Source organism: Rhea americana, unplaced genomic scaffold, assembly GCF_003343005.1.
Source record: "Rhea americana isolate MKP2758 unplaced genomic scaffold, rheAme1 scaffold_361, whole genome shotgun sequence".
Classification (NCBI taxonomy): Eukaryota; Metazoa; Chordata; class Aves; order Rheiformes; family Rheidae; genus Rhea; species Rhea americana.
Genome location: NW_028186492.1, coordinates 540,776 through 551,436, shown reverse-complemented (window position 1 = coordinate 551,436; position 10,661 = coordinate 540,776). Strand labels below are relative to the sequence as shown.

At 48.4% G+C, this 10,661-nt stretch overlaps 1 protein-coding gene and 1 non-coding gene across 2 annotated transcripts; both read left to right on the top strand.

Moving 5' to 3' along the window:
- The first annotated feature begins 634 nt into the window (after nucleotides 1-634).
- On the top strand, nucleotides 635-8,894 carry LOC146591727 (elongation factor 2). The gene is made up of 14 exons (XM_085312395.1): nucleotides 635-867; nucleotides 1,613-1,794; nucleotides 1,879-2,090; nucleotides 2,906-3,084; nucleotides 3,468-3,573; nucleotides 3,899-4,012; nucleotides 4,209-4,347; nucleotides 4,788-4,983; nucleotides 5,191-5,449; nucleotides 5,830-5,937; nucleotides 6,421-6,774; nucleotides 7,154-7,336; nucleotides 7,429-7,561; nucleotides 8,064-8,894. The coding sequence occupies exons 1-14, from the start codon at nucleotides 686-688 to the stop codon at nucleotides 8,255-8,257; spliced, it is 2,541 nt and encodes an 846-aa protein (XP_085168521.1). The 5' UTR covers nucleotides 635-685; the 3' UTR covers nucleotides 8,258-8,894.
- Nucleotides 3,632-3,698, top strand: LOC146591728 (small nucleolar RNA SNORD37). Its single transcript, XR_014896740.1, has one exon. It is a non-coding gene; the product is annotated as a small nucleolar RNA SNORD37 (small nucleolar RNA).
- Nucleotides 8,895-10,661: the final 1,767 nt, after the last annotated feature.

Below are 10,661 nucleotides of genomic sequence, written 5' to 3'. Positions count from 1 at the left end.
GGGGGGGGGGTCTCGAAGCTGTTGCCCTGCGGGGGTGGTAGTGGTGGTTGGGGGTAGTTTAGGTGTTCTGGTGTCTGTCTCACTGTGCCGGCCCGGGCAGGCCGCTTGGCTGCCGGTCTCGGTGGGGCCTGGTCGTGCGGCGCCTCCCCCGCGGGGGGGTGGGGGGGGGAAGGACGGTGATGTGGCACCGGGGCCGAGCCTCTGGCGAGGCGGTGTTGCCGCCGGGGACGGAGCTCTGCGACGGGTGCTGGCTGCCTTATGTAATGCTGCGGCCCGGGCAGGGGCAGCGCAAGCTGGGCCCCGGGCTGTCACCTGCGTGGTGTGGAGTTGAGACTGGCTTCGCTGAGGAGCCCCTTTCAAAGGAGGCTTCGAGTTTAATGCGGCTTTTCTCAAGGAAAACCCTGATACACAGCAGTTGGTAGGGTGCTGAGTGCCTGCACTGCTGGCCTTGACCCTTCCTTGCAGAAATATTTGTGCCTGTGATGCCCTTGCTGTTCTTCCTATCAGTTTTCTTGTAATGCTGGCTATGCAAGCAGAATTAACTAAACTTGGTAATGCCAGGTTAATTAATGTTGTTAGTTGATCCTGGAAAGGCTAAAGCTGTTTTTATGTATGCTGCATTTTTCTTTTTTTCCCCCTCTCTTCACTCAAGGTGAACTTCACAGTAGACCAGATACGGGCCATCATGGACAAAAAGGCCAACATCAGAAACATGTCTGTGATTGCCCATGTTGATCATGGCAAATCAACCTTGACTGATTCCCTGGTATGCAAAGCTGGTATCATTGCCTCTGCCCGTGCAGGGGAGACCCGTTTCACTGACACAAGGAAAGATGAGCAGGAACGGTGCATCACTATCAAGTCAACGTGAGTTCCCTTCCTTCAAGCACCTTAGTACTCTTGGGACATGGTCTGACCTCGGGAATGCCTTGAGTCCTAGACCTGGTTTTGATCATGAGGTGAAGAAACAAACCATCAGGCTTTCTCTAGTCTAGTTCAGAAGCTTATTTCCTCTTGTGAGGACTGACTAAATGAGAGAGCAAGTATTGATTTGTTTGCAGTGAATCATAAAGTACTACCTTGATGGCTACTGGGAAATGGATGTGCTCAGCCTTCCATTTTAGGACTAGCTCGGTTTAATGTGGCTGATGTTCCCTGGAATCCTGCAGATGCAGTCCTGAGACTGCCATGTGAGCAGCTGTTGCTGTCTGGAGCATCTCTGGCAGTACCCCTGACAAAATCACTGATGTAATGTAGTAGGCTGTTACCAATTTGAGGACCTTTCAGGTGCATGAAAGGGATCGAAAAGAGGGTTGGGACTATTAGAAAAACTTAAATATTTGACCAGAAGAAAYCATACACTGTGTCCTCTGGGTTGTATGGAGCTGGAAGAGGTTTTGACCTCAAAAGAGCATAAGCTGTGCTGATTGTTAGCATAAATTTGTAAGCAGCTACTGCACTGGCATCGCAGGAATATGCTGTAAAAAAAAAAAATGAAGCGCAGATGTATCTGTCTGTGCAGGACAGGCAGCTTGTAACTGTATTTACTTTCKAAGGACTGGGGAGGGTAAAGAGTAGATCATCATTTTTACTCGTTTTTCTTTTATTTTAGAGCTATTTCTTTATTCTATGAGCTCTCTGAAAACGATTTGGCCTTCATCAAACAGAGCAAAGATGGTTCTGGCTTTTTGATCAACCTGATTGACTCTCCTGGACATGTGGACTTTTCTTCAGAGGTCACTGCTGCTCTTCGYGTCACAGATGGTGCCCTAGTTGTTGTAGACTGTGTCTCTGGTAAGGTTTTTGGCAGCAAAGCACCACTGGAGTGTGATAGGCAAGTCCAAAAACAATGATAACTGTTTCGCCTGTGTTTGACAGGTGTGTGCGTGCAGACAGAGACTGTGTTGCGTCAGGCCATTGCTGAGAGGATCAAGCCTGTTCTGATGATGAACAAGATGGACCGAGCGCTGCTGGAGCTGCAGCTGGAGCCTGAAGAGCTGTACCAGACCTTCCAGCGCATTGTGGAAAACGTGAACGTCATTATCTCCACATATGGAGAAGGAGAAAGTGGCCCCATGGGAAACATCATGGTAAGCAGAAGACTGTGAACACTCTTTGAAGTAGGGTCTTAGAAAAGAAGGAGGTGGCTTTTCAGCAGTTACTTCCTTTTTCAAGTAGAGAAGTGAGACTGGAATAATCATGTACTGAAACACCCATGCTGCCTACACTTGCACTGGTTTGGGGCTCTTACTATAGCTCTCTTAACTCTTGTGTTAGTATGGGGCTTGAGCGAAAAGACTAAATACAAGAAGTATTTTCTTTCAATATGAAAAGTGCTCTTGCGTTGTAGGACACTTGCCCATGTCACATCTGTGACGTTAGGTTATGTGAGATCCTAGACTCCTACTCAGCATAACTCTCCTGTCTGTATTCTGAAATGGAAGACCGGTAGGTGTTTGAATTCCTTCATACTCTGAGTTGTCAGAGCTCTGTTCTCATGGCTTCCTGAGCAGTGAGCGTGGCTGCTGGCTGGAATCCTTGAAGAGAAGGTGGTTTTTTTTCTTGTTTTTGCTAATGCGTTGCTGATGACTCTTATCTGCTGTTGCTGGCCTGTCTAGGCAGGTAACTGGTTAAAGTGACAGAACTGACTTAGTTCTGTGCTACAAAACTAGAAGTGTGTATGCACCAGGTTGTCACTACATTAGAACTGTTCATGTGTCCTGTAGCTCTGAAGCAACAGACCTCTTTCAGAGCCTTCTCTTTATAGAGCTGTATCAAGTGCTGTATCAAGTGCTGTTTGTGGAAGGCTAGGCTTGACTGCTGTAGCACGGTATGGGGTTTACCACTTGTGGCTGTAAGAGCTGTTGCTGTTCCTGTGTAACGCAGCTGTCCTGTTACCTTTCAGATTGATCCAGTGCTTGGTACAGTTGGCTTTGGTTCTGGCCTGCATGGCTGGGCTTTCACTCTGAAACAATTTGCCGAGATGTATGTTGCAAAGTTTGCTGCCAAGGGTGAGGCCCAACTGAATCCAATTGAGCGTGCCAAGAAGGTTGAGGACATGATGAAGAAGCTGTGGGGAGACAGGTAATTGTGGCTGATCTTAATTCCAGGTCAGCATTGTATGGCTGTAATGCAACATTGCAGATCAGTGCAAGGAAGAAGGAGATAGAGCCATGCAGACAGAACCATCTGTGTGGTTTGGTCCTTGTACTAGTTTTTGCCCAAAGAACAGCATTTTCCGTGAGGYCTTTAGTGAAAAGGAAACAAGCACACAAATGGGGAGATAAGTCAATTGGCAGTATGAGCAAATGCATTTTGCTCTTCTCTGAAAGCCTGGGAGTGATGGAAAGGTCTGAAAACAGTACTTGCTCAGTGACACTTTGCTCTGTCCTGAGCTCAGCAGAACAAGCCACTCCTCTGTAATGAAACTGGGTGTGGGTACTAGTCTGACTTAATTCTTTCTCTAGGTATTTTGATCCTGCTACTGGCAAGTTCAGCAAATCTGCTACTAGCCCTGATGGAAAGAAACTGCCCCGGACCTTCTGTCAGCTTATCCTTGATCCCATCTTCAAGGTGAGTTCCTTGGAATTCAACCCTTGCTAGTTCCATACACTGTCTAGTTTTATTAGTGTGTGATGATGGAAAATTTCTTCACTTTGACCTGACTTGTTTGTTTGAAGAAATTTGAGTATCTGACACAAACTAGAGTATCTGACACAAGTTTAGCTCACTACCCTGTTGAAGCTGGTTGTTGCTATCTGTAAAGGCAGGTATATGTTTGAGCCTCCTTGTAGGTATAACTAGGTGATGGGCAAGAATGCACATTCTCTTTAGAGACTTGTGCTACTTCCCCTGCAAAATGGGTCACTTGAGACATTTCTGACTTGTTCCGTTACAGGTTTTCGAYGCAATCATGAACTTCAAGAAAGAGGAGGCAGCTAAACTAATTGAGAAACTGGACATCAAGCTTGATAGTGAAGATAAGGACAAAGAGGGCAAACCATTGCTGAAGGTGAGATTTGTCTGAATTGCCTGTGGGGAGGGGACTAGCAGTTGGGCTGCTCAAACTACATAGCCTTGTCAAGCAGCTACAAACTCTGCATAGAAAGGTGCTGTTTGTAGTTTGGAGGGAGGAGGTGAGAAAGGGAAGGTTAACTGTTAGGTTCTGAACCATCTGCCCAGGTCTTACTCCTCTGATCTCTGCTCAGGCGGTGATGAGGCGCTGGCTGCCTGCTGGAGATGCCCTGCTACAGATGATCACCATTCACCTACCTTCTCCTGTCACAGCCCAGAAGTACCGCTGTGAGCTGCTATATGAAGGACCTCCTGATGATGAGGCTGCCATAGGTATGGTGGGCCACTTGCTGTCCTTCCCAGCATCTTTCCGCATAAGTACTTAGTGCTCTGAAATGCCTAGAGCCTCTTATTACAGCAGCTGTACTCTGCGAATGATTGCGGCTGTAGCCTTTCTAGTGTGGATCAGCTAAGCTTACTAGCTAGCAGCTTTGCTCTGGAAAGCTAAGCTAGCTAAGTAACTGGAGAATAGCTGGGTGTATGTCAAAGGCTCAGGCTCAGGGTATGTTAATTTAAATGATCTCTTGGTCTGATCTTCCTTGCTGATTGGACTTACCAACCATCAGGACAAAAGCAAACAGGCTGGGGAAATACTGGGCATAGTCCCCATGTTGTGAGTTTGAGGGTGGGGCGAGGGGCAAGGTGGGAGGTTGGGATATGCCAGATAGTAGAGATGGTACTGAACTGAGTTAATCTCTACTWCTTTTTCCCAGGTATTAAGAACTGTGACCCCAAAGGGCCCCTCATGATGTACATCTCTAAAATGGTGCCAACCTCTGATAAGGGACGTTTCTACGCTTTTGGACGTGTCTTCTCTGGTCTTGTCTCAACTGGCTTGAAAGTCAGAATCATGGGACCAAACTACACACCTGGCAAGAAGGAAGATCTGTACCTGAAGCCAATCCAGAGGTCAGTTGTAGCTGTACCCCAGTACCTGGGGCTGTAATTTAGACTTGTGGTCGCAGTAGTGTGTCGTGTGTCATATGTCTGTCCCTATCTCTGAGGCCAGGCAAAGCAGTTGGCCTTTGTCTTCAAGCTTTCTGCTGCAGCTCCAGGTTGCTGCCTTGTGGGACCTCATCTTTTGAACTTGAGTAAAACAGCCTTTTCTTCCATCAGGACCATTCTCATGATGGGCCGTTACGTTGAACCCATTGAGGACGTGCCTTGTGGTAACATTGTTGGTCTGGTTGGTGTCGACCAGTTCCTTGTGAAAACTGGAACCATCACCACCTTTGAGCATGCTCACAACATGAGAGTCATGAAGTTCAGTGTCAGCCCTGTTGTTCGTGTGGCTGTGGAAGCCAAGAACCCAGCTGACCTGCCCAAGCTGGTGGAAGGACTGAAGCGTCTGGCCAAGTCTGACCCTATGGTGCAGGTGAGTATCTGAAATATTTTCAGGGGTAAGAGAAACTAGTCCTACTGATTGGAGACTTGTTAGCCCTATGGTAAAGGAGAGCACACAACTATGTTAGAGGATGGCTGATTGCAAGGGGCTATTTGCAGAATAGTCCTGAGTTGAATATTGATTCCCAACCCCTACTGGAGTGAGGGGGAATACAGCATTTTATCCCGTTTTAGGTAGGTAGTTGAGTCATCTCCAGATCAATGGAGAAAACAACTAAAAGTATTTCGGTAGCTCCATGGGTCAAAAGGCAAAGATCCAAGACTATCAGACAAGTGATGGTATTCAAAATGCAAGAGCTGTCACTGCACTGCAGTCAAATGCCTCACCTGCTGTGTAAATGGTCTTTTCAGTGCATCATTGAGGAGTCTGGAGAACACATCATTGCTGGTGCAGGGGAGCTGCATCTGGAGATCTGCCTGAAGGACCTGGAGGAGGACCACGCATGCATTCCTATTAAGGTACAGCTGTTACATCTCTGCAGACTTAGAGGCTGCAGTGGCAGCATGACTCTTCAACTTGTAAGCTCCTAATTTGAGAAAACAGATACTGCTGACTGTCTCTGCAGTTCCTTTTCACAAAAGAGCAAACCCCTGAGGTGATTCACTTCAGTGACAAGTTTAAGAACTCTAGCTATAGTGGATGCAACTGAGCATGAGGCTGAGAGAAACAGCTCCTAATCTGATTATTGCTGGCTGCCTAATGCTGCTCTTGCTGTACAGCCTATAAAGCAGTGTGGATTGCTTGTTGGCACTAATCTGCAAGTGCTTTATGTGTAAAGCTACCTCCAGTGATGGTTGGTGTTGAAATCTATGTAGTTGGAGTGCTAGTGTTTTCTGCTTTAGTGTTGAACCTAACTGGAGCTCAGCAGCATCAGTGTCTGGTAAGCTGCGGTTGAGTTGGTGCCTCACTGATGTTTTCTACTGTGCTGTTTATTACTGCAGAAATCTGATCCTGTCGTGTCTTACCGCGAGACAGTTAGTGAGGAATCCAATGTRATGTGCCTTTCCAAGTCCCCCAACAAGCACAACAGGCTGTACATGAAGGCCAGACCCTTCCCTGATGGATTGGCTGAGGATATCGACAAGGGTGAGGTCTCTGCCCGCCAGGAGCTGAAGCAGCGAGCTCGTTACCTGGCTGAGAAATATGAATGGGATGTCACTGAAGCCAGGAAGATCTGGTGCTTTGGTCCTGATGGCACCGGCCCCAACATCCTGACTGACATCACCAAGGGAGTGCAGTACCTGAACGAGATCAAGGACAGCGTTGTGGCTGGCTTCCAGTGGGCTACAAAGGAGGTAGGGGCAACACCAACCTCTGTTAGTACCTAGGCTGATAGCTTCAGGCAAGGCAGTATGCAGAGTTGAGGGAAGGCTTCAGTGCTTCTGCTGACGTGAACTCTGGAGCTGTTGCATAAAGGTATCAGTGTCTCAAAGAACTGTCTCTGAAGAACTGCAGTGATGACTCAGAGGCAAGAGTAGCTGATTCTTAACTCTTAGGCAAGCAAGATGACTGACTAAATAGCTTCTTAGTGTGCCAAGTGACGTGGGCTTGTGCTCTCTACTCCAGGACCCATTTTCTAGAAGTGCCAGTAAGCTGAAGAACCACAGTGTCCTAGAAAAAAAAGTGCTCTCTCCTGGCACCATTGTTCCCTGATGCATTGCTTGGCTTTCCTAGGGAGTACTCTGTGAAGAGAATATGCGTGCTGTTCGTTTTGATGTGCATGATGTGACATTGCACGCTGATGCTATTCACCGTGGAGGTGGGCAGATCATTCCCACTGCCAGGAGATGCCTATATGCCTGTGTGCTCACAGCTCAGCCCAGACTCATGGAGCCCATCTACCTTGTGGAGATCCAGGTAAGGAATGTACTCAACCTAAAGATTCAGTAAAGCCTGTGTGAGGAAGATGTAAGTGGGTGGTGTGCAGTCCTGACTGACTTCTTTTGCAGTGCCCGGAGCAGGTAGTTGGTGGTATCTATGGTGTGCTGAACAGGAAGCGTGGCCATGTCTTTGAGGAGTCCCAGGTGGCTGGCACCCCCATGTTTGTGGTCAAGGCCTACCTGCCTGTCAATGAGTCCTTTGGTAAGTGTGCTTTCTGCTGTGAGTGGGCATTCTCTTAGCACAGGAACTCTGAGACAGGCGCTGATCCTGGACAGGTAATGCTGCTCAGAGAGGAGATCATAGAATCATAGAATGGTAAGGTTGGAAGGGACCTCTGGAGATCATCTAGTCCAGCCCTCAAGCGAGTGGCCCATATGGGAATCGAACCCGTGACCTTGGCAATATTAGCCCATGCTCTAACCAATTGAGCTAAACCACCCATCATGTACAGGTGGTCTGGGGAAAAGTTTGGATGCAGGCTAGGTGCCCTGCAGTTGATGTCTGTTGGTTTGGGTAGTACTCTGGAATTTTCCAGAAGATCTGCTGTTGGAGACCTGAAGGGGGCAAATTGGACTGCAAGGCTTCTGTGACTGAGGAGTAGAATAGGTTTGTGCTGTTGGTACAGCACATCTGTTCTGCTAGAGATGAGATGTTAAAATGCTTGTGTTCCCTTTCAAACTTGATGCTGTGCTCTTCCTTCCAGGTTTTACAGCTGACTTGAGATCTAACACAGGTGGCCAGGCTTTCCCCCAGTGTGTGTTYGACCACTGGCAGATCCTGCCTGGGGACCCTTTCGACAGCGCTAGCCGTCCTTGCCAGGTTGTTGCCGAGACCCGCAAACGCAAAGGGCTGAAGGAGGGTATCCCCGCACTAGACAACTTCCTGGACAAATTGTAAAAGCCACCTGCCCCGCAGTCACTCAGTCACTGTTGTTGGACTCTGAAGAAACTAATTAGCGTAACACCAATGCAGCAGGCAAATGGTAGACTGCAGTGACCATCTCTTTGCATTATACTTAATCAGTTTCATAGCAATTTGAGACTTTCAACAAAAAAAAAGCATTGATATTCAGCCTTATAGGTTTCTGTGTTGCACATGACTCATCTGGGGCCCCACTCGGTGCCATTGTAACTAAAAACATTTCCACTTGACGCAACTAGAGTTGCCTGGTTCCATATTTATTTGACTTGTGGGGAAAAGCGTCTCTGCTTTATTTTGCTGGGGGTGTATATGACAGGCAGAAGGTGAGGGGTATAGGGGCGCACTCACTTATTTCTCAAAAATAAAAAAGAAGGGGAGGGGTAGCGTGATGCCCAACTGATTGCAAACCAAGCAGAGCAAGTTAAGCCCATTGAGAGGGCTTGCTTGGGTTAATGGCCTGTAGTGGGTTTTCAGGGGAGGGGCTGTCGGGATTTCTGGTTGGGCAGAAACTAGAAGGCAGGGAGATCTTGTGCAGTGTGATTGTCATCATGAACATCAACAAATGTATTAGTGCCACTGGAAATAATAAATTTGATATGGTGATGAATATTCATATGGGCTCCTGGTTGATTTGCTTAGTTGGGAGGTGCTGTCTAGCAGGAGACTTCTTTTTTTTTTTTTTTTTTTTGTTGAGTGTTTGCAGGCATGCTGAGAGCTCTGCTCCTCTGCAGAGCCTTGCATCACTCCTCAGCCTGCCATGTGCTGCTAGAGGCCATGCAGTGTGATTGTCATCATGAACATCAACAAATGTATTAGTGCCACTGGAAATAATAAATTTGATATGGTGATGAATATTCATATGGGCTCCTGGTTGATTTGCTTAGTTGGGAGGTGCTGTCTAGCAGGAGACTTTTTTTTTTTTTTTTTTTGCTGCTGAGCTGTTTGCAGGCATGCTGAGAGCTCTGCTCCTCTGCAGAGCCTTGCATCACTCCTCAGCCTGCCATGTGCTGCTAGAGGCCATGCAATTTTGTCTGGCCTTTAGTGTGTTGGTAAAATCAAGCATAGCTGTTCTGGAAAAAGGTCTTAGCTTTAGAGAGTATCAGAGCTGTTTATTTCAGTCTTCAACTGAGCAGGAAGGAACAAATGGGTACATTTCTGTCAAAAGTTTTAATTGCAATAAGACTTTTTGCAGTGCCTGGTTGAAGTGGTTTGGAAGCAAGACAGTTCTCTGTTAAACTACAGGAGCAGTCAGGCTCTGTCTGGTAAATCCTATTAATGCTCATATATTTTCTGGAATAAAGTGTTAAAGACGATTTAAAAAAGGTAAAAGTTGCACAGAAGTTATACAGTCATTTGGCCAGCTCTTGGTGTTTAGGTTTCTTCTAGCGTAGCAGCTGCCTTGCCTTACTCCTTTTTGTTCTAAACAAACTTGAAATGTGTTTCAAAACATTCTCTAAATGGAAAGAGGTGGGGAACTGCCACGGGGCCTATTCCTCGGGAGCAAACTGAACGCTAGGTGGCAATGGGTTGCTGCTGGGGGAAAGCCAGAGACAGGCTGGATGTGGCCGCAGCTGCTTCTGAACGCACATTGCCCAGCTAGCCTGCTTTTCCAGGGTGAGCAGAAGGCAAGCAGAGATGGTGTGGCAGTGTGGTCTCAGCCCGTGGGGCAAGGGAAGCAGACGGGTTTGCACAGCTGCCACGAGYCGGAAAGCAGCTCAGAGGCTGCGCGATGCGGGGAGGAAAGCCCTCCGTGGTGCAATGCTACAGGCAAGTTTAGCTTGGAGATAAAGCATGTCTGAAGCTGAGAGCCTCATACTTCAGGACGATCTGAAAGTCAGGAGCAGAGGTTTAGCTCTGCAGCTGGCTGGGAAAAAAGCAGGTACGTGAGAGCAGTGCCAGAAGCACCTCTGCTGCAGAGAGGAGAAGGTTTGTTCTGCCTGCACTTGACGCTTTGACCTTATGAAGGGTCTGTTTTACACTCCTAAGTGCTCCCTTTTTATTTTAATCATTACAAGGAGCGGGTAGGTAAGGAGGTCAGAGCAAAGCTTGCAGTTTTGAGCACTAAAAGGCCACGACAGCGGCCCCGAACCTGCAGCGCTGCAGAGCTGCGGCGCGTTTTGTGCCCTCGCAGTAATGCTGGGGTGTAGCTGGGGCTGAGCCGCTGCCGCCGCCTGCCGCTTCCCGTGGGGCCGGCAGCTCCTCGTAGGGCTCCGGGAGCCGCACCGGGGAAGAGGGGTGAGAGCCGCCGCCRCCGGCCCCGGCGCGGCCCCGCGGCCACTTCCCCCGCAGCTGCGCGCGGCCGGGCCCCGGCCTTGGACCGGCGCAGTGCCGTCGGCGGCCCGGGGCCAATGAGACGGCGGCGGCGGCGGTGACGTCGCCC